At 44.6% G+C, this 19,230-nt stretch overlaps 2 protein-coding genes across 3 annotated transcripts; one reads left to right on the forward strand and one right to left on the reverse strand.

Annotated features, from left to right (window-relative positions):
* Nucleotides 1-674: 674 nt before the first annotated feature.
* Nucleotides 675-13,847, forward strand: si:dkey-28a3.2. Of its 2 annotated transcripts, XM_041986517.1 has the most exons (7): nucleotides 675-808; nucleotides 5,343-8,195; nucleotides 9,536-10,123; nucleotides 10,208-10,257; nucleotides 10,330-10,391; nucleotides 10,470-10,787; nucleotides 12,127-13,847. In XM_041986517.1, exons 2-7 carry the CDS (start codon nucleotides 5,526-5,528, stop codon nucleotides 12,141-12,143), a joined length of 3,705 nt encoding a protein of 1,234 aa, XP_041842451.1. In that variant the 5' UTR covers nucleotides 675-808; nucleotides 5,343-5,525; the 3' UTR covers nucleotides 12,144-13,847. The 2 variants fall into 2 exon arrangements, with proteins under 2 accessions (XP_041842451.1, XP_041842450.1); XM_041986516.1 differs by lacking the exon at nucleotides 12,127-13,847 and having other exon boundaries at nucleotides 10,470-11,156.
* A 1,265-nt stretch (nucleotides 13,848-15,112) lies between these two features.
* On the reverse strand, nucleotides 15,113-19,126 carry ecsit (ECSIT signaling integrator). Its single transcript, XM_041986547.1, has 8 exons — nucleotides 18,974-19,126; nucleotides 18,607-18,765; nucleotides 17,973-18,378; nucleotides 17,668-17,891; nucleotides 17,122-17,179; nucleotides 16,872-17,020; nucleotides 15,551-15,656; nucleotides 15,113-15,475 (listed from the first exon to the last, which is right to left on the reverse strand). Exons 2-8 carry the CDS (start codon nucleotides 18,733-18,735, stop codon nucleotides 15,201-15,203), a joined length of 1,347 nt encoding a protein of 448 aa, XP_041842481.1. The 5' UTR covers nucleotides 18,736-18,765; nucleotides 18,974-19,126; the 3' UTR covers nucleotides 15,113-15,200.
* Between the last annotated feature and the right edge of the window lie 104 nt (nucleotides 19,127-19,230).

Consider the following 19,230-nt stretch of genomic DNA (forward strand, 5'->3'; position numbering starts at 1 on the left):
TCTAACTCACCTGAATAAAATCAAATGGCTCCAACAGCTTCTTGTCAACTTCTTCACAATAACCCATTAATATCAGTTGTGTTGCTAAGTCGTGGGTTGCTAAGTTTCTGCAGGTTGTTGAGTCGTGCTAATATTGTGTTAGTGTGTTTTATTTATTTGTTTATTTTTAGATGTAACCTCCTTTTATAATCTATTATTAGAGCTGTTTGTAACTTAAACTAAAGGTTGTTTTGTTTGCCCAAACAGGTCTCTCTTGTGAATGAGACTGGGCGTCTCAGTCGGGCTAGCTGTATAAATAAAGGTTAAATAAAAAATTCTAAATAAATACATTTAACCAACAAACTGAGCTATATCTCCGAAACAAACTGCACAGAACACCACAATCAGTCAACATCAACAAAGGATCTTTGCCCAGCTGTTCCAGCTTTATTTAATTTCAGCCTTCCAGATACATTTTTATCAGCACGTCCAAAATTCAGATTCGGAGCAAAGAGACGTGAATACTGAGCAGAGTCAGACGGGATTTATAAATTGCCACAATTTAACTTAAATTAACGGGCTGTGGCTTCAAATGTAAATAATAAATAAATAAATAAAATAAAAGGGGGCGTTCCATTATAGACTAGATTTGTACGCACGCACACACACATGGTCTCGAGCATCCAGGTCCCACATCCTGGTACTTTACGGCGTTGTCAAGGCAGCCTGAGCTCGGCTGACTGTCGGAAAGTAGCTGCAGTGTCCGGGCCGTTTGTCTGTCCACAAACCCTCCGGTAAACTGTCCCGGAAAGTTAGGTGTAACTGAAAGGTAAAGGATATGCATGTTTCTCTTCCTCGCCGTTCCAGCTCGGTACTTTATGGCTGTAGCGTGCAGCTTTTTCCTCGAGTCTTTTTTAGACAGGCGGCAGCGTCAGACAGGCGCCCGTCCGCGAGGACAAGAGGCGGAAGATCCTGTCCATTGTGCCGCTGAGAGAGACAAGGATTCAGGCGGCGATTAAGCCCCGATCCGGCCTCGTTTCCACCGGGTTTCACTACATTTACCTTACCGGGGCTCAGCTAACTAACCTGGTCGAGTGACTGATAAACGAGTAGAAAATAAAGAATAATAAAAAAAAGAAAAGAAAATGGCTCTCGACGGTTATAATTAGTGATAGAAAGGGACAGGTTTAAAGGGACAGTTACACTGTTTCCTTCCTGGTTACAGTAGCTGACACATTTCACACAAACGACGGCTTTCTTACATTAATGAAATGATAACATTTGTTTAAAATATTTCACCATGGTACTTTGCTCCAGATGAAATTGATTCTGTTTTTAGGGAAAATCGCTCTTTGTGTTAAGACGGACTGCTTATTTGCATTGTCTCTGCTTTGCATTAAATCCAGCTGTATTGGTAAACTTCGCCCAAAAACTAAGGAAATGCGTGTTTGGTGGATCATTTCTTTGTTGTAACAAGGCTTCAGATTAACGAATCTTACACTACTGGAAAGTCTGTTTGTTTACATTTTAAATGAAGCCACATTTGTAAAGAACAGGTATGTTTGGGATGTGCAGCAGAGTTGAGTTTGTGTCCAAGAAAAACAGTTAAAATCTTCCAAACAGCTGATTCTGCTGTTGACTCCTGCTTTGTGTCTGTTGGACTGGATGGTTGAAGTCTGAAGAAAGAAGACATGTCTTGATTTAACAAACAAGGGCCTTGGTATTATGTGAAAGACCCATACACAGCCACACTAGCACTGCACCTCCTCCTCATGCTGGTCACACCATGCTGTGGGATGGCGTCCCATTCTTCAACCAGCATCTGTCACCAGTCAGCCAATGTGGTTGTTGGCTGGTCACTCTGGTACCAACAGCAGCCCAAGATGATCCCACAAGGATTCAGTTGGGTTGAGATTGGGACTGTAGGAAGGCCAGTCCATTCTAGACCAGTGGTGTTCATGTTTTCTTCACTTTACCTTCTTATAGGTGCTCCTGATGATTGTCTACATTGTTTTCTTACGGAGGCTCTAAGATGTTTTCTGTTAAGTTTCTGTACAGGTTGGTACAGTTGCTTTCTGTCTTTTGTATCTTTAGCCCCATTTCCACCAGCAGGTCCAGCTCGGTGTGAGACGGCAAACCCTGATCTCTGCTGTGTTTCCACAGCCAGCCTTATCCTTACCCAAAAGGCAGCAGATCAGCTGGTGATGATCCTTACCACCGCTCAGTGGGTTGCAGTGTGTTTAGCTCCACCTTTTAGGGTTGGATCAGTAAGTTTGGGATCCTAACGGAAGGTCCCAAAAAAGTGGTTCTTGTCAGATGTTCTGGTACCCTTCCCAGATTTTGTGAGTGGAAATGCAAAAAAACTACATACAAGCTACAACGGTTATAATTAGTGATAAAACTGGACCCATTGGCAGAAACAAGGCTTTTGTCTCATTTTCTTTTCATCACCCTTTTCTTCTTTCTTCTGTTTGACTGAAGATTTCACTCATTTCTCATTTTTAAAACCTGCATCTTCAACTCTGCTGCTCATCCCACAGTTTCCTTCCAGATGTGTCTCCATTTAAAGAGAAAATAAACAGACTTTCCTACAGTATCAGATTTGTTGTTACAATAAAGAGATAATCTGATTTTTTGTAATTTTCTGTTTGTCACTAAAAGACGAGGAGAGGAAAACTCGTATTTGCGTGTGATGTCAGTGATGTGTTAGACTGAACACGCGTTTTTAGCTGTTACATAAGAGGTGGACCCACCTGCTGCCGGACATCAGTCAATAAATATGTGAAACTTTATAATGTATAAAGAAAAGAAGCAATGACACATTAGAAATCACTTTAGACAACCCTTTCAGGTTTTTTTAACTCTGAAAAGTAAAAATCTGTCTGCATGTGTAGTGTTGATGTTTCTCGGGGTGGAAGTGGTGCGATAAAATGGAGATAAAACTGAGTCTGACGTTTCCTCCTGTTGCTGGAAGATGTAGGCATGAAGGTTTTCATCAGAAGAATGAACAAAAACTATTTGAAACTGAACATATCGTCCATCAGAAGACAAACATCTGCAGTTTGTTTTACTATTATGGGATTTGTGTTGGCAAATCAACTAGAATTTTAATTGTGATATCTTGTTTGAGTGATTTGAACCATTTTTAGCTATTTTTTACACATTAGTATAAAAAATTGATATGTTTAACACGAAGTAGCTTTATGAGAATTTAGTAGTTTAGCAGTTTAAAAACTAACTCCAGAAAATGTCAGGACTCTGTAAAATGTAAATAAAAACAGAATTCAATCATTTCCAAATCTCATCAACACATATTTTATTCCCAGTAGAAGATAAACAACATATCAGATGACAAAGCTGAGACATTTCACCATGTGATGGAAAATATGAGCTGATAGTGAATCTGATGCAGCAACACGTAGTAGTTCCAGGGTGATGTTCAGCACGGTGTAAAAAGTAGTTCCAGGGTGATGTTCGTCATGGTGTAAAAAGTAGTTCCAGGGTGATGTTTGGCACGGTGTAAAAAGTAGTTCCAGGGTGATGTTCAGCATGGTGTAAAAAGTAGTTCCAGGGTGATGTTCAGCACGGTGTAAACAGTAGTTCCAGGGTGATGTTCAGCACGGTGTAAAAAGTAGTTCCAGGGTGATGTTCAGCACGGTGTAAACAGTAGTTCCAGGATGATGTTCAGCACGATGTAAAAAGTAGTTCCAGGGTGATGTTTGGCACGGTGTAAAAAGTAGTTCCAGGGTGATGTTCAGCACGGTGTAAAAAGTAGTTCCAGGGTGATGTTCAGCACGGTGTAAAAAGTAGTTCCAGGGTGATGTTCAGCATGATGTAAAAAGTAGTTCCAGGGTGATGTTCATCATGGTGTAAAAAGTAGTTCCAGGGTGATGTTCAGCATGGTGTAAAAAGTAGTTCCAGGGTGATGTTCAGCACGGTGTAAAAAGTAGTTCCAGGGTGATGTTCAGCATGGTGTGCTGGATTGCAGGATGTGGTTCAGCATCGTCTTGCTGAAATCTGCAAGGCCTTCCCTGAAAGAGACATTGTCTGGATGGGAGCAGATGTTGCTCTAAAACCTCCATGTACTTTTCAGCGTTGATGGAGCTTCACAGATGTGGAAGCTGCCCACGCCATAGGTACTAATGCAGCCCCATTCCATCAGAGATGCAGCTTTTCACCTGTCCACTGATAACAAGCTGGATGCTCCCACTCCTCTTTAGTCTGCAGGACACGTTGTCCATGCTTTCCAGAAACTAGTTCACATTTTCATCCAGGTTTCCACTTTCCCTCAGACCATTTTAAATGAGCTTTGGTCCAGAGAAGACGGCGCTGGTTCTGGATCCTGTTCACATCTGGCTTCTTCTTTGCATGATGGAGCTTTAACCTGCATTTGTGGATTTCAGGGTGAACTGTGTTCACAGACAGTGGTTTCTGGAAGTCCTCCTGAAGCCATGCAGTGGTTTCCAGTAGAGAATCATGTCTGCTTTTAATGCAGAACATCACCAGCATCCAGCCTTGCCCCTGGCACACAGTGATTCCTCCTGATTCTCTGAATCTTTTGATATTCTACACTGTAGATGGTGGACCTTCTAAGTCTGAAGAACATTTTTTCTGAAATTGTTCCACAGTTTTAGATCCAGTTTGTCTCAGATTGGTGAACCTCTGTCCATCTTTCCATCTTTCCATCTGAGAGACTCTGCCTCTCTGAAATGCTCATTTCATACCAAGTCATGTTACTGACCTGTTGCCAGTTAACCTGATTAGTTGTCCAATGCTCCTCCAGTTGTTTCTGCTTTGTACCAGTTCCTTTTTCAGTCTTTTGTTGTTCCTGTTCCAACTTTTTCCAGAAGTGTTGCTGCATCAGATTCACTATCAGCTCATATTTTCCACCACAATGTGTGTCTCCGTTTCATCATCTGATATGATGTTTATCTTCTGTAAAATAAGTTTTGAGTTTTTGGTTTTAATTCACATTTTAAACAACATCCCGACTGTTTTGGATTCAGGGTTGTAGACTGTAAATGTGATTTGGCCAGAAAGTTGTAGGTTGCGGGTTGATTGGCTAGAGGCAGGTACACCCTGGACAGGTCGCCAGTCCATCACAGGCCAACACAGAGAGACAAACAGCAACTCACACTCATTGACCAGTTAACCTAACATGTGGGAGGAAGCCGGAGCTGGAACCAGCCACCTTCTTGAGGCTGCGGTGCTAGCCACCACACCACCATGCAGCCCGGTGGCTGGACTGGAATCAACATGTTCTCTCCACGTTAAAACCAGTCAGACCTCAGTCGATGTTAAGTCCTTATTGGTATATTTCATCTAGTGGTGTTTGACGGCAAGTTTGTTGTTTTGTTTTTCAGGACTCCTTCATCCTGATGTGATGACAGAGGATCTAACAGCTGCTCAGCAGCATCATATCGGAGGACACCAGGACTATAATAAGCAGACGGGGTCTAGAATGAGGGTCTGGATCCATTTATCGGGACAAAGAAAGACTGTTGCTGTTGACTGAGACCTGATGGGTCGTCAGAGTTGGCAATAGCATGCCAGCTGTAAAAAGTAAAGTTGGTTCAATGTCTCATCGCTACCGGCCAGCCTCGGAGTATGACGACGCCACACTCGCCCAGAAGAGAGAATACTGGAGGAAGAAGAAGCGCGAGCAGCGGGCTCGTCTGTCGGAGCGGAACGGGGGAACGCTCCCACACCTTCATGTTCCTGTAGAGACCCTGGAGAAAAGTCCCAGATCACAGATCAGAAATCCAGGGGACGAACAGGAGGAAGAGGAGCTGCTTCAAACAAGGAAAATCAAAGTTTCCCCCCAGTTACAGCTGGTTTCAGACTGCATCCTAGCTAAAGAAGCTCCTGAATCCAATGGAACCCAGCTGGACACCAGTTCATCAGTGCCTCCTGTCACCAGAACCACCAGTAGCAGCTCCACTTTAGTCCCCGTATCCCAGTCGAAAGCACAGGCTGCACCGCCTGTCCAGCCCAAGTTCATAGCCCCTGATGTGACCACAGTTTTGGCATCTCCGTGCGGCCATGTTTCCATCAAAACAGAGGTCAGAACCCCAAACACAACAGCGCAGAGGGTAACAAAGAGAGGCGCGAACCCCACGCCGAGGCCTGGAGGTGTTGGAGCTTCACCAGCTTCCATGGAGTCTGAGGAGGAGCGAGCAGCCAAGCGAAGGGAGCACTGGAGGATCAAAAAACGAGAGCAGAGAGCGAAGCTGGCAGCTCGTGTAGCTAAAGCCAGAGAGCGGACGCAGAGCAGGGAGGTGGTTCTTCAGAGGCCGGAGGCCGGATCAGGTCTGCTTCCAGCTCTGTTTGTGAGAGGAGTGGCGCAGAAACCGAGTCCCATTCGGGTCAGCGTGTCGATTCCATCTGTAAGTGAAACACGAGGTGGAGCAGCTAAACTGCTGGCACAACGGGGAACAGTTCAACACCCACATGGAGAGAAGACGGCGCAGACGGCTGCCATGTTGGATGCTTCTGTACAACCAGCCGAGTCTCAGAGAAAAGCTCCCAGTTATCTTCATCTCTGTAACCTCAGCCGAGGGATTGCTCGCTGTAAAACACCCAGGCAGAGGTTCATCGAGACCCAGAGGAGCTTCATGAACCAGAGGAGCTTCAGATGTAAACCTCCGTCCATGGCCTCAGTGTTTGGACCCAGAAGTTTACCCAGAATCCACCCCGGCGACACCCCAGAACAGATCATCGCCAAACGGCGAGAGTACTGGAGGGTGAAGAAGCGCGAGCAGCGAGCAAAGCTGTCGATGGAGACGAAGGCTCAGCTGAAGGAGAAGGATTCCCTGATGAGGAGGGTGAAGCGTTACCAGCAGATCCTGGAGGAAATGAGGAGGGCCAGAGCTCTGGCGCGGTCCGCGGGAAGTGGCCTTACCCACGCCGGCGAGGCCATCGGAGGGTTCATCAAGGAGGACGGGACGCTGACTGTCAACGTCCTCCACAGTCCCAAACACCAAAATACAGCTGGAGAAGCTGAAGAGCTGCAGGTGCTTCCCAAGAGTTCCCGTACCAGCACTCAGCATCGGACAAATCCCAGACGGAGCACCGTTCCCGTCATCAGGATCAATCAGCTCCCCCCGCCCGTCAGAAAGACTCCCAGACTTCTGTCTATCAAACCCCACCCTCATCCTGCTTCAACTGGGCCCATGGCAGGGTCGAGTGGCGGCGTCAGGAAAATGGCGCTGACTCTGGACCCGGGGCTGACGGAGGAGGAGAAGATGGCCAAAAAGAGGGAGTACTGGAGGGTAAAGAAACGTGAGCAGCGAGCGGCGAGGGCCGGGGTAGCTTTACAGAGGAGGAAGGCTCACAAACAGGCTGTTGCCATGGAGACAGGCTTTACAGGGAGCACACAACCTCTCAACGCAGCGGCTATTCCACCACATGGAGATGGGATAAAACAGGAGTTTGAGCCAGCAGCTGACCTTAATTCTCCAGCAGAGCCAACCATCTGTTTGGACATCAAACCCCCGACCTCCCCACCGCCGCTGGAGCATGACCCTGCTCTGAGCGCCGACAGCCAGGCTACCACTCTGCTGGCCGTGGCCTCCATGAAGAAGCTCCTGGAGGAGTCGCTCAGCACCGTCACAGAGAGCAGAAGTCAGCAGACTTCCATTAAAACGGAGGTGACAGAAGATGCTCCAGGACCGGATGTTAAACCCAGTCTGCCTCCCGTTTTCTTCCAGAAGGACGTCAGTCCCATTGCTGCTGATCTGACTCTGCAGATCAAAAGCTGGCATCCAGACATTGAGGACACATCAGGCTTCGATGTCAAGACTCTATCCAAACCTCTTTCCGCCTCCAACGAGGTCGTCCACTCCTCCCCGATCCCTTCAACCTTCAAAGGGAATGTTGCCATGGAAACACCTGATGGCCCAACTTCACCACGCAGAACCCAGAGGCTCTGCTCCAAAAAGATAGGACATCCAAGCTGCTGCCCCCCGGAGCCACCGAGGCTGCATCACATCCCATCTACCACCCCAGATCATCAACAGGAGCAGCAGCAGAGCAAGAAGCAGCCGTCTGGACAGAGGAGCTGCAGCATGGCTCCAGAACAAGGAGGTCTGAGCAGCCTGCAGAGGAAGAGGGAGTACTGGAAGATGATGAAGAGGCAGCAGAGAGCTCGGGTAAAGGCCCGGCAGAAGGACAGGCAGGGAGAGGGAGGCGGTCGTTTCGTTTCCAGAAATGTCCAGGTATGCAAACGTTCAGGTACACAGCCGTCCAGCTACACTTCATTCAGGTACACAGCCGTCCAGGTATGTAAAAATCCAGGTACACAAACGTTCAGGTACACAACAACCCAGGTACACAGCTGTCCAGGTAGGCAAATGTCCAGGTAGGCAAACGTCCAGGTACGCAAATGTCCAGGTACTCAAACGTCCAGGTACACAGCCGTCCAGGTACACAGCCGTCCAGGTACACAAACATTCAGGTACACAACACAAACGTCCAGGTACGCAAACGTTCAGGTACACAAACGTCCAGGTACGCAAACGTTCAGATACACAACAGCCCAGGTACACAGCCGTCCAGGTACGCAACCGTCCAGGTACACAAACATCCAGGTAGGCAAACTTCCAGGTACGCAAATGTCCAGGTACGCAAACGTCCAGGTACACAGCCGTCCAGGTACACAGCCGTTCAGGTACACAAACATTCAGGTACACAACACAAACGTCCAGGTACGCAAACGTTCAGGTACACAAACGTCCAGGTACGCAAACGTTCAGATACACAACAGCCCAGGTACACAGCCGTCCAGGTACGCAACCGTCCAGGTACACAAACATCCAGGTAGGCAACCGTCCAGGTACTCAACTTCTTTTTTTTTTTGCCCCCAAAATAATTTATAGAGACAAACAGAAAATTGTAAAGACATCTGAAAAAGGATGAAAAGATTTTTGTTTTTTTGTAAAATTATTTAATCATTTGAGAAAACGGAGAAAGATCATTAAAAAACTAAAATGATCTAAAAACAATTTGTTCCGTAAATGATCAAATAAATCTAGAAAAAAATAAGTTTTTTTTCTTTTTGTAAAAGTTTTTAATCATTTTAGAAAAATACAACAATTAGGTAGATATCTCATAAATTTAGTAAGCAAACAGATTTTTTCTGTTTTTTAATTAATAAAAAATGTTCAGAAATAAACAGATTTTTTGTAAAATGATCTCATAAATAGAGAAAACTAAATAGAAAGTTTCTTTAAAAGTTTTTCTTAAATTGTCTCATAAATTCAGGATAAATTGAACATTTTTTGTTTTCTAAAAGTATTTAATTAAGTAAAACAGGGAAGAATAAAAAGAGAAATGTTTAATGAGCTTTTTATTGAACGAAACAAACTGGTTTCTGAGGTGGACTCAGGTCTGGAGGCCACCGTTGGCCCAGATGAAACCTGAAAACTGTCTCTGGCTCTGAACAGTAAAAATAGAGGCCAGAGAGACCAGAGGGGTCCCTGTAGATGTGGGGAGGGGGCACAGGAAGAGATTCTGTCGTTTCCACTCGAAGAATAAAAACCTTCTGTATTTGTTTCAGACTCCAGGACTTATGACTGGTCCAGCCAAACCACCCGTCTCCTCGGTGTGTGGAATCCTGGTCGTCAGCCCGACATGTTCTGACCAGTCAGCTGATCTGGTCCAGGTCCACCTGCCTCCCACCAGCAGAGAGGACCCTCCCCAAAATGTGACGAAGTCACCACAACGTTTTCTGGAGCGGACTCCTCAAAGCTTGGAAGTGGACCTGGCCCCCTCTCTCCCCACTCTGAAGCCCCCAGATAACCCACTAGCCAGCATCAACCTGCAGCCCATCGAGTCCCCCAGTCAAAGTCCCACTTCCATCCTCAGTCCCATAAAAATCCCATATGTCCAACTTCCCATTCTAACCAGTAAGATGTCATCCTCCATCAAGCCAGCACCAGTGAGCACTCTGGTTCCCCCCAAGCCCATCCCAGGGGAGTCTCAGGAGGACTTTCTGAGGAGGAAACGGGAGTACTGGAGGATAAAAAAGAAGGAGCAAAGAGCCAGGAAAGCCGTTCAGGACAAAGGGAGCAGCCCGGGCAGATCCTCCGGCACCTGGAGGCCCATCCTGCCGGGCCAGGACCCCCAGACCCAGAGACCGGCCCAGGTATGACCTCAACCTCTTCACAACAGAAAGAGCTCAGAGCTTTTCTAAAGTTTTCCTCATTCATGTTTTCCTCTCGGCCTGCAGGATTCCGGTCGGTGGATGAGCTCCTCCGAGGAGTCGGAGCATCTCATGAGGTTGGAGCTGAGTTTGTTTTCTGCTTTTTCCTGTCGGCTGCATCCAGGATACTAACGGAATCTCTTTTCCAGCCTCCCAGTGGACTCAGATCCAGGACCGTTTCCATACTCGGATTACTCGGCACAGGTAGAAGGTGAGGCATCAGGAAAGCAGGAGGAGGAGATTCAAAATGACGAAGATGAGTTGATTTATGTCTCTGCTGCTGTTCCAGATGAGTCAGCGCTGCTGTTTGCAGAGCACGAGGAGGACGAGGATGAGGAAGGTCCCGTCTCGGACATCGTGTGGAGGAATCGCTACCTCATGGACTACGACCCACTCAACCAGCTGCTGGTGTGCATGGTGTGTGGAGAGCTGCAGTACTCCCACGGCCTGGAGGGCGTCAGGGCCCACATCGACGAGGCCCACCCCCACACGCTGACCCTGGAGCCCGGGGAGAAGCAGCGAATCCTGGAAGCCTGGGATGAGCAGGTGTCCCAGCGGGAACGCTTCTTCACCAGCCAGCTGCAGCAGCACAGTGGCACTCTGACCGGTAAGTACACAGCCAGAGGTGGACATGATGAAGACTCTGATGAAGCTCAGGCAGTGTAGACAAACAAAACAGCCCCACCTGTTAAAAATTTCTAACCAGCCAATCAGATGGCAGCATGTAGACATGGTGAAGACGAAGGTCGAACCGAGCATCAGAATGAGGAAGAAAGAGGATTTAAGTGACATTTATTTATTCATTCAGTTTGTTTATTTAATTGGGACATGCAGAACACTGAACATCAGGTCCAAGGAAAGATGATGTAAATGTGCTGGATTATTGTAAAGAATGCTAGTTTCCATCTGTAGCTCCGAGGCAGGTAAGAAATTTATGTAAAAACAGACCCTGTCAGACCTGTTTAAAAATAATTTAATATTTAGAAACAAACTGATTTCAGATTTATAAAGTTCTGAAAATGAAGAATGTTGTTTTTCTTTGAACGGGGCATGGTTGTTGGTCTGAGTATTTACTGGGATTTTCACCTACAACCATCTCCAGGGTTTCCAGAGAATGGTCTGAAGAAGAGAAAATATCCAGCGAGCAGCAGTTGTCAGATGCTAGGCTCAGAGTTTGGTGGAAACGTCATGAAAACATGGTCCATCCTGCCTTGGATCAACGCTGCTGGTGGTGTGATGGTGGGGGGATATTTTCTTGGCCCACTTTGGGCCCATTAAGCCCCATTTTCACCAAGGGGTCCGTGTTGGGAAGGTTTGGTTCGGTAAACTCTGTTCTCTGTTGTTATGACCTTATTTTCTAGTGGTAAAAAGGTCACTAACAAAGAAGGGCCGGAGTCAACTCAAACGGTATAACAAAGATTTATTACAATAAATTATAACAAAGGCAAACGCCTTCATTTAATTATAAGGAAGAAGAACGTGGCCCAGAAACAAAGGAGGAGGATGGTGGACATCCAGCAGCTGTCATGTAGCTGAAACTTCTATCGATTTCCACACGATACCTCGTCTACCAGCTAAGGGTACGGTTGCTGTGGAAACACAACAGAGATCAGGGTTTACCAAACTAAACCTTCCTGAACTGGACTCCCTGCTGGTAACCGGGCTCTACTACCAGCATGGCCTAGTTTAACCACCACAGCCTACCTGAGTATTGTTGCTGACCATGTCCATCCCTTTATGACCACAGTGGAGCATCTTCTGATGCTGCTTCAGTCTGAGGGATGTTTCCAGCGCTTTTTTGAATTACCCTGAACTAAACTGAGTGATATATAACATGAATGAATGCTAACAGACCGACAGAGGCTGCCGAATACATGTAGTAAAAATCAATAACATGTCTGTTGTCTCCTCTTGTTTTTAATTGAATTTCTTTCTTTTCTTTCCAGAAACAAACAGGAACTGAGCAGCACAGACGACTGCAGAGGCCTGTACCACGAAGCTGGATTTTCTCTAATCTGGTAACTTCAGGGTTAACTCTGGGTTCTCTGTACCACGAAGCTGGTTCACTTCTTACCGGGTAAATCACCATGGTAACTTAGGCTGAACGCTAACCTGCCTCAGAGCAGGTTCTGTTCTGGATCAAAGACCAAGTATAAAAGCTCCACCTCCTGATCAATCAGATGTCTTGGGAAATGTCCCACCCATTCTTAGTAGATCCTGTCCATGTTGGTGGTGGATGGTGAGAGGAGGCTGAGGAGAGGAAAAGTTTTAGGGACAGATGCAGCCTTCTGATGAAGGACTGAAGCCTTGTCTCTGAGAGCTTTATGTCCTTGTTCTTGACTTGTTCTAGAGTCCGTTTAGCTCCACCAGGGTTGATCTGAGATACTGAGCTAATAATGATGCTCACACAACTACTCATGTCGTCATGGAGAGGAATTCATATTCCAACACAAATGCTCACACGGAGCCTCTAAAGACCTGGATGGAGACTAGAAGCACTGAGAACACAGACCTCCATCAAGACATTTTATATATTTATTTATTTATTTACCAGTGACTGGGCATTCTTTTTTAGTTAGAAACTCTAATGGCAAAATTAGATCCACTGGATCGCCACCAAAATATAATCACTTGTTCTTTATTTCATTTCTTACATTTTCTGAAAGTCCAACCAAAATCCGTTCTGTTGCTAACAGACGTACGTACGCCTGCAGAGGTTATAAATAAAAAGGAAAGTAAGGAAGCTCTGCCCGAAACGTCTGCGCCTAATAAAGAGAAATTTAGTGATCAGTGTTTCTCCATGTCTGCGATTGGTCAGGTGCTGCAAACTCCGCCCCTTTTGTGATGGAAAACTCTGGGATGAATTAGCAAGTTGATAACCAGCTTCGTCGTACCGCTGGTCCAGGTCCTGAATGTCTGGGTAACCCGGGTGTGCTAATCCCGCTTCGCTGTACAGGTCTCAGGTCTCAGCCGGAAAGCTTCTTCTTATTTATCCTAATACTGTTTTTATTTGTTTACACTGTCACAGAAAGTCACCTTCAGCCCCAAAGCAACCTTACCTCGTTTCCTACAGTATAAACTGAACTGAGATGTTTTAAGTAAAAACAAGGAGCTGGACATATTCAGAGCTGCAGGGATTTTTCTGACTCCACACGTTTATAAGACAAACACCTGAACGCCACACGCCAGAAAACACGTCCAGAACCATCCTCCACGGCTTCCTGTATGGTAGCTGATGATTGTCTGGAAATACAGAAACACAGAGGAAGCACAGAGGCCAAATGTCTTTGTTTTAAGCATCATTATTATTATTTATTGAATCTTTTCTACAAGTGATGACTGATGCATAGTAAATGTCTGTAGGTAGCTCCACGTTAGACGTCCAGTATCTGCTTTGTTAGTGCTGAAAGGGTTCCTGCATGAGGACATGGACCATCTGTGGAGTGCATTCCCAAGCTTGCTTTTCTCTTTTATACGACTTTCCTGAAGCAAAAAGGATGGATTCATCTGCTGTTTGAGCACAAAGCTGTCGGGAGGAAGTTCCCGCTCTGCTAACTGGAAGTTACGGATCCGGTTCGCTTCCCTCGAATGTAACGTTGACTTGATGACTTCTTTATTCGTTCAGAGAATCTTTAAATGCCTTTTCAGTAATAAACCTTTTCTACTCGTTCTCTGTTTCAGCCACATCTTTCTGTATCAGACATCAAGATCTTTTACATGTATAAAAAATGTCACACACATCTGTCTACCTACCTATCTATACCTATAAATCAATTTTCATTTTTAAACATTTTTCGTTTATATTAAATATTTGATATTTTATTTAAAATCTACTATAAAATGACCATGTTTTTTTTCATTTGAATATATTTAAAATATTTTAGAATATATTTTTGATATGTAAAAAAAATTGGGAATGAAACAAAATCTAATGTACAATTAGACTATTTTTCATTCAAATTTTTTCAATAAAGAATGTCATTTTAACATTTTATATTTTTTAAAACATTCTGTACAAATATTTTAATTTTCATTTAATTATAAAATATATTTTTTATATATAGAATTAGATTTTGACATTTAAAACCCACAATGTTCTATTGATTTTTTTATATTTATTTATATATTAAATTAACAAATCTATATTTACAGTAATACATTAAATGAAGTTTAATTTTTAATTATTTAGATATTTAAAATTTTAAAATTTATTTTTTAAACATTAAAAACTTGATGTTGATGCAGATAAAGACGGACGAAATGCTTCATAAGAGCGCCGTGTTACGATAAATAATTCCCCAATAGCTCTTGAATCGTACCAACCAGAACGATAATACACACAAAAACTTGATTTTATACTATTTTCATCCTGACTGATCCTATTTAAATAAAAAATAATATAGATTTATAATCGTAATAGTCATATAATAAAAAATAAACTAATTAAATAGATAAAAGGAAATAAAACTCAGTAGGCCAGAGGTGGTTCGTAGGACGGTTAAACATTTATAAACCAAACTCCAACTAGTGAGGAATAAAGACGATGAGTGAAACATGTCGGCCGTCCAGGTGTTTTTATTCAGGTTTACATTCTCATCACAGGACCAAATGAGACCAGTCCATCAGCCTGGATCGTGCAGGTCTTGGGGTTTTGTGGAGATCCTCATGGTGCTGCTGGTGACCTTCCACAGCAGCTGTGTGGCGATGTGGTGGTGTAACTGCGCAGATGTAAGTCCGATGCTAGCGAGGTGCATGCTTTCACCACGTCAGTTTGAATCTGAGCTCTGGATCAATAACTGAAGACTCGCGTGTTACATGTGGCTGACGTTTGGATCTTTTTCTGAGTAGTTTCCAATGTTTTGAAAATCAGAGGAAAGTTGCTGTCATGAGGACAGAAAACAGTTTACTGATGTTTTTACTGGACGGCTGAAGCTTCGTTTCCTCGGGTTAAATAAAGCAGGAGCTCATGGACATGTGCATCAGAAACATGGAGTCATGGGGGGTTTTCTCCTGTAGGAGTTCATTGCTTCATTCCATGGCTCCTCCTCGGCTCGTCCTCCTCTACAACCTCAGCATCTTCTCCAGGATCCGGGTTTTCCGGACCTGCCTGTTGGACTTGGCCCGGCTCGGCGCCGGCTGCTCCTCGCAGTTCCCGAGGTCCAGAATCCAGACGGAACAGGGTGGGGACCTGACCCAGGATGGGATTGTTCTCCTGGAGGCCGGAGATCCACTGGTTGAGGGTGGTCTGGTCTCCCTGACTGGTCATACACATGGCGAAGACCGGACCCTCATCCACTGAACACACACACATTACACACCATAAGTAAAGCACTCTGCACATTTCAGCTCATTCAGCTGCAGGGTTCTTACAGTCTTCCACGTCAAAGCTCTCGTCGTCCCCGAAGTCACGATCCAGGTCCAGGTCCAGCTGCAGAGGATAGTCCAAACACCTCTCTGGGTCGTAGGGCTCCTCCACCTGGAAGACAGACAGGAATCATCATGGAACCGACCACTGGAAGCAGGAAACTGGATGTAAGAAGACTTCTCCATCATCCAGTCACCTTCTCCGGCAGTAAAGAGTCACAAGGAATGCCCTCATGTATGTCAAAGACTTCCCAGACAGAGTTACGGGTTAGTCCTGGATTTATACCGTTTAACTCGGACCAAAACCAGTCCTGGACCATCATTTAAAGATTCTTCCAGACCTGTGCACAGGTAAGTAAGTGAAAACATTTCTATGCAAAGAGAGAATTTATCATCACCTACTTAGAAATGGATCTAAATATCAGACCAGATCAGACCAGTGCGTACAGAATCTGGTAGTGGAACAGGAAAACTGGAATACCTACAGGTGTCACAACAATCTCAGCCTCTACACAGGAATGTAGAACTCTGGTCCTCGAGGGCCGCAGTCCTGCAGCTTTTAGGTGTGCCCTACAAGTTTTAGACATTTCCTGCTAATTTTAGACTGGTTTAAGATGTTTCCTACAGGTTTTTGATGTTTCCTGTGGGTTTAAGATGCTTTCTACAGGTTTAAGATGTTTCCTGCGAGTTTAAGATGTTTCCTGCGGGTTTTTGAAGTTTCCTACAAGTTTAAGATGTTTCCTGCAGGTTTAAGATGTTTCCTGCGGGTTTTAAACCTGTAGGACTGTGGCATCCTGATCCACATGCATTTTTATCTCTTCTAAATAAGTTACTTAATTAGTAATCTTCTCAATAAACAGACTTGTAACTTCATCTGAATAAAAACTTACAAAAGACACCTTAACTAGACGGGTGAGACCATGTCACTGATCTGGTGATGTCAGGATGTTTTAAAATCTGGAATCTCAGAGTGACTTTAGATCAGATTCCACTTCCTAGAAAAGATCCAGTTATGAGTTCTGCTGGGATCTGGACTAGAGTTCCAGAGTTCAACTAACTGGAAACTGATCTCGGAGATGGTCAGACATGCCCAACCATCACTGAGCTGGATTAGACCGTTTATTCTACAGAACATTTAAAACCAGCCAAGGTTAACCAGAGAATAAAAATACATCATCCAGTTGAAGTTCTGCTGGTTCTGCCCTACAGCTGCAGATACGTCTCGTCTGTCCACAGCAACGCTGATCTTTTTATTTTTTTAGTTTTATAAAGAGGAATTTATGTATTTTTTCCTCTCCTTCCTCCCTGGGTGTTGGTGTTTTCTGACCTTCTCTTCAGGCGGCGTGGGGTCGGCTCTGAGGACGTAGTAGTGAACGCAGGTCTTTCTCAGCCACAGAGGGAAGGGCCCCTCCACAAACACCGGCTTGTTGGGATTATGTTCAGCCAGCAGCTCCATTTGGTTGGGGCTCTGGATCCCTGACGTCAACAAGAGGAATTGCAGATGGAGAATGAATGTGTTCATGAAGAAACCTGGAAAACTTCAGCAGAACTTTGAACAGATCAAACTGTTTCCATACCTACGATGTGAGGAAGCAAAATCTCCTCTCCGCTCTCTGTTACGTCTGTGCAGGGCAGCTGGTGGGGAAGGAAAATAAGACATCAGTATCTGCTGCAACTTTTTTCTACAAAACTCTGACCTGTGCAACGTCTTTCTAGAGTGGCTCTGATGCTGGAGGGGGAAGGGTTTACATGTGGGACCAGCTGATGGAGCTTTCTGATGTCCCACTAATGCCTAGAAGAACAACCAGGTGAAATTAAGGCTGCACATCAACAGATCTGTATATAGAGGTCAGAGTATTCAGGCAGACAGAGACTGAGATGTTACCCCGCTGCATGGGGCAACTTTTCCTACAGTAAATTACACTGAAACAATATCATTAAGAAAGACTAAAATAAAATAAAAATGAAAACAAAAGATTAAATTAAATTAAAACCATATATAAATCAAATAAAATACAACACAAATTATATTAAACAAAATACAATAATAGTTCAAAATGAATTAACGTGTTAATGAATTAATCTTGACATCAGCATAAAATCATAAATATAAAATAAAATACCTGGTAGACGGTGACTTTGGCGTCCAGGTCGCCAGCGATGCGGGTCAAGCTGAGGCGAGCCAGGTCCACTGGGTCTTCAGGCAGCTGTTCAGGGACGGGGAACGGGTTTATCTGCTTGAACTTGGGGAACCAATACATGATGCGCTGGTATTTTCTGACTGGATGGCCCTTCTCTCCAAAGATCTGGACCAGCAGGACTTTGGTCTCAATGTTGGGCATAACACCTGAAGAACAGGGACATGTAAACAGTCTGCGACATGCGGAAACATTTCCCTGAAATCATCCTGTTTACAGTCAAAACCCACCATAGTTCTCCATCTGCTCCAGCAGCTGCACTCCACACTCCTGCTGTCTGGGGTAGTGGTTAAACATTCGCTGGATGAAGTTTCTGGGCACAAACACCTCTTTGGGAAAAACATCCAGTATCTTGTTGTACACAGTGATGTCTTTCGCCACTCCAAATTCTGGCATCTTCTTCAGAGCTGCGTAGATAAACTCCACGTGACCTCTCCGTCTGGTGTCTTTCTTGATGAAGACCTCGATCACCTGGTTAAACGTGGCCTTGGTTTTGGACTCCCGGGCCATCTGCTCAAACAAGTCATCATGGGTGACCAAAGACTTCCCCATCTTCTTGTAGTCTTCGTTAACAAACCGTGCAGGTTCAGGTCGATTATTTGGACATGCCGGACTGCTGCGAAAATGCCTCCACACCTACAGAACAAGAGAAGACAGTTTACAGTATTTTCTTTAGTTTTCCACTGATTTCCTGCCTGAATTAATACTAGGTTCAAAGAACGTAAACAGTGTGGGAGGTCAGTCTGTGTTAGACTGGATCAAATAACAATGAGTGGAATTTTTTTTCTTTTTTAAAGAAATAATACACTAACCAGTCATTAAATAATCCATGTTTAAAACCAGTTTCATCGGACCACAGCTCACCTGGTACTGCGCATCAAACTGGCTGGAGGAGGGTGACCGGAGCAGGGCTCGAGACCCGGCGAGCAGCTTCCCGGACTGACCCCGCAGGCTGGAAGCTGGAAGCCACAGGAGGCAGCGGGGACACCTCATGGTTCTTCAGTCCATCTGATTCTCAGGTTACTGGACAAGTAAACAAATCATGGACGTAACAACGAGCTGAACATTCACGATTTTGACTAAGAAAACGTTTGTCAGGCTGGAAGATTTTACAGGGATTAACACATGTTTATCTGAACAAACACGCCAAACACTTATTAATACACACAGATATTCAGCAATATGTTTCTTATATAAATAAAAGGTAATTTCTAAATATTTTTATACCTACCATGCTGACAAAAAACACGTAGAAACCAGTCTCCTTCAGAAATCACTCTCCATGGACGCCTCCATGTTAAGAAGCCGGCGGAACATCCTGTTCCTACACACATTTCCTCCCCCCCAGCAACGGAAACATCACAACAAATTCAGTTCCGCTGCGATTCGTTTTCAGTAAAATACATTCAGCTTACTATACTATATATAGTACTATCTTACTATATTATGCTATTGAAATGCAGTTGTACAACTATTCAACGTTTAAAA

This window comes from Melanotaenia boesemani, chromosome 5 (assembly GCF_017639745.1).
Source record: "Melanotaenia boesemani isolate fMelBoe1 chromosome 5, fMelBoe1.pri, whole genome shotgun sequence".
Taxonomy (NCBI): Eukaryota; Metazoa; Chordata; class Actinopteri; order Atheriniformes; family Melanotaeniidae; genus Melanotaenia; species Melanotaenia boesemani.

What these genes read in the sequence shown, in the direction of transcription:
- si:dkey-28a3.2 (XM_041986516.1), top strand. Translation starts at nt 5,526, where the DNA reads ATGCCAGCTGTAAAAAGTAAAGTTGGTTCAATGTCTCATCGCTACCGG. An exon ending in GAGTCGGAGCATCTCATGAG is followed by an intron (nt 10,258 to 10,329) that starts GTTGGAGCTGAG and finishes TCTCTTTTCCAG; the next exon opens with CCTCCCAGTGGACTCAGATC. An exon ending in TTACTCGGCACAGGTAGAAG is followed by an intron (nt 10,392 to 10,469) that starts GTGAGGCATCAG and finishes CTGCTGTTCCAG; the next exon opens with ATGAGTCAGCGCTGCTGTTT.
- ecsit (XM_041986547.1), bottom strand. Translation starts at nt 18,735, where the DNA reads ATGAGGTGTCCCCGCTGCCTCCTGTGGCTTCCAGCTTCCAGCCTGCGG. An exon ending in TTTGCTTCCTCACATCGTAG is followed by an intron (nt 17,021 to 17,121) that starts GTATGGAAACAG and finishes TGTTGACGTCAG; the next exon opens with GGATCCAGAGCCCCAACCAA. An exon ending in CCACGCCGCCTGAAGAGAAG is followed by an intron (nt 15,657 to 16,871) that starts GTCAGAAAACAC and finishes TCTGTCTTCCAG; the next exon opens with GTGGAGGAGCCCTACGACCC.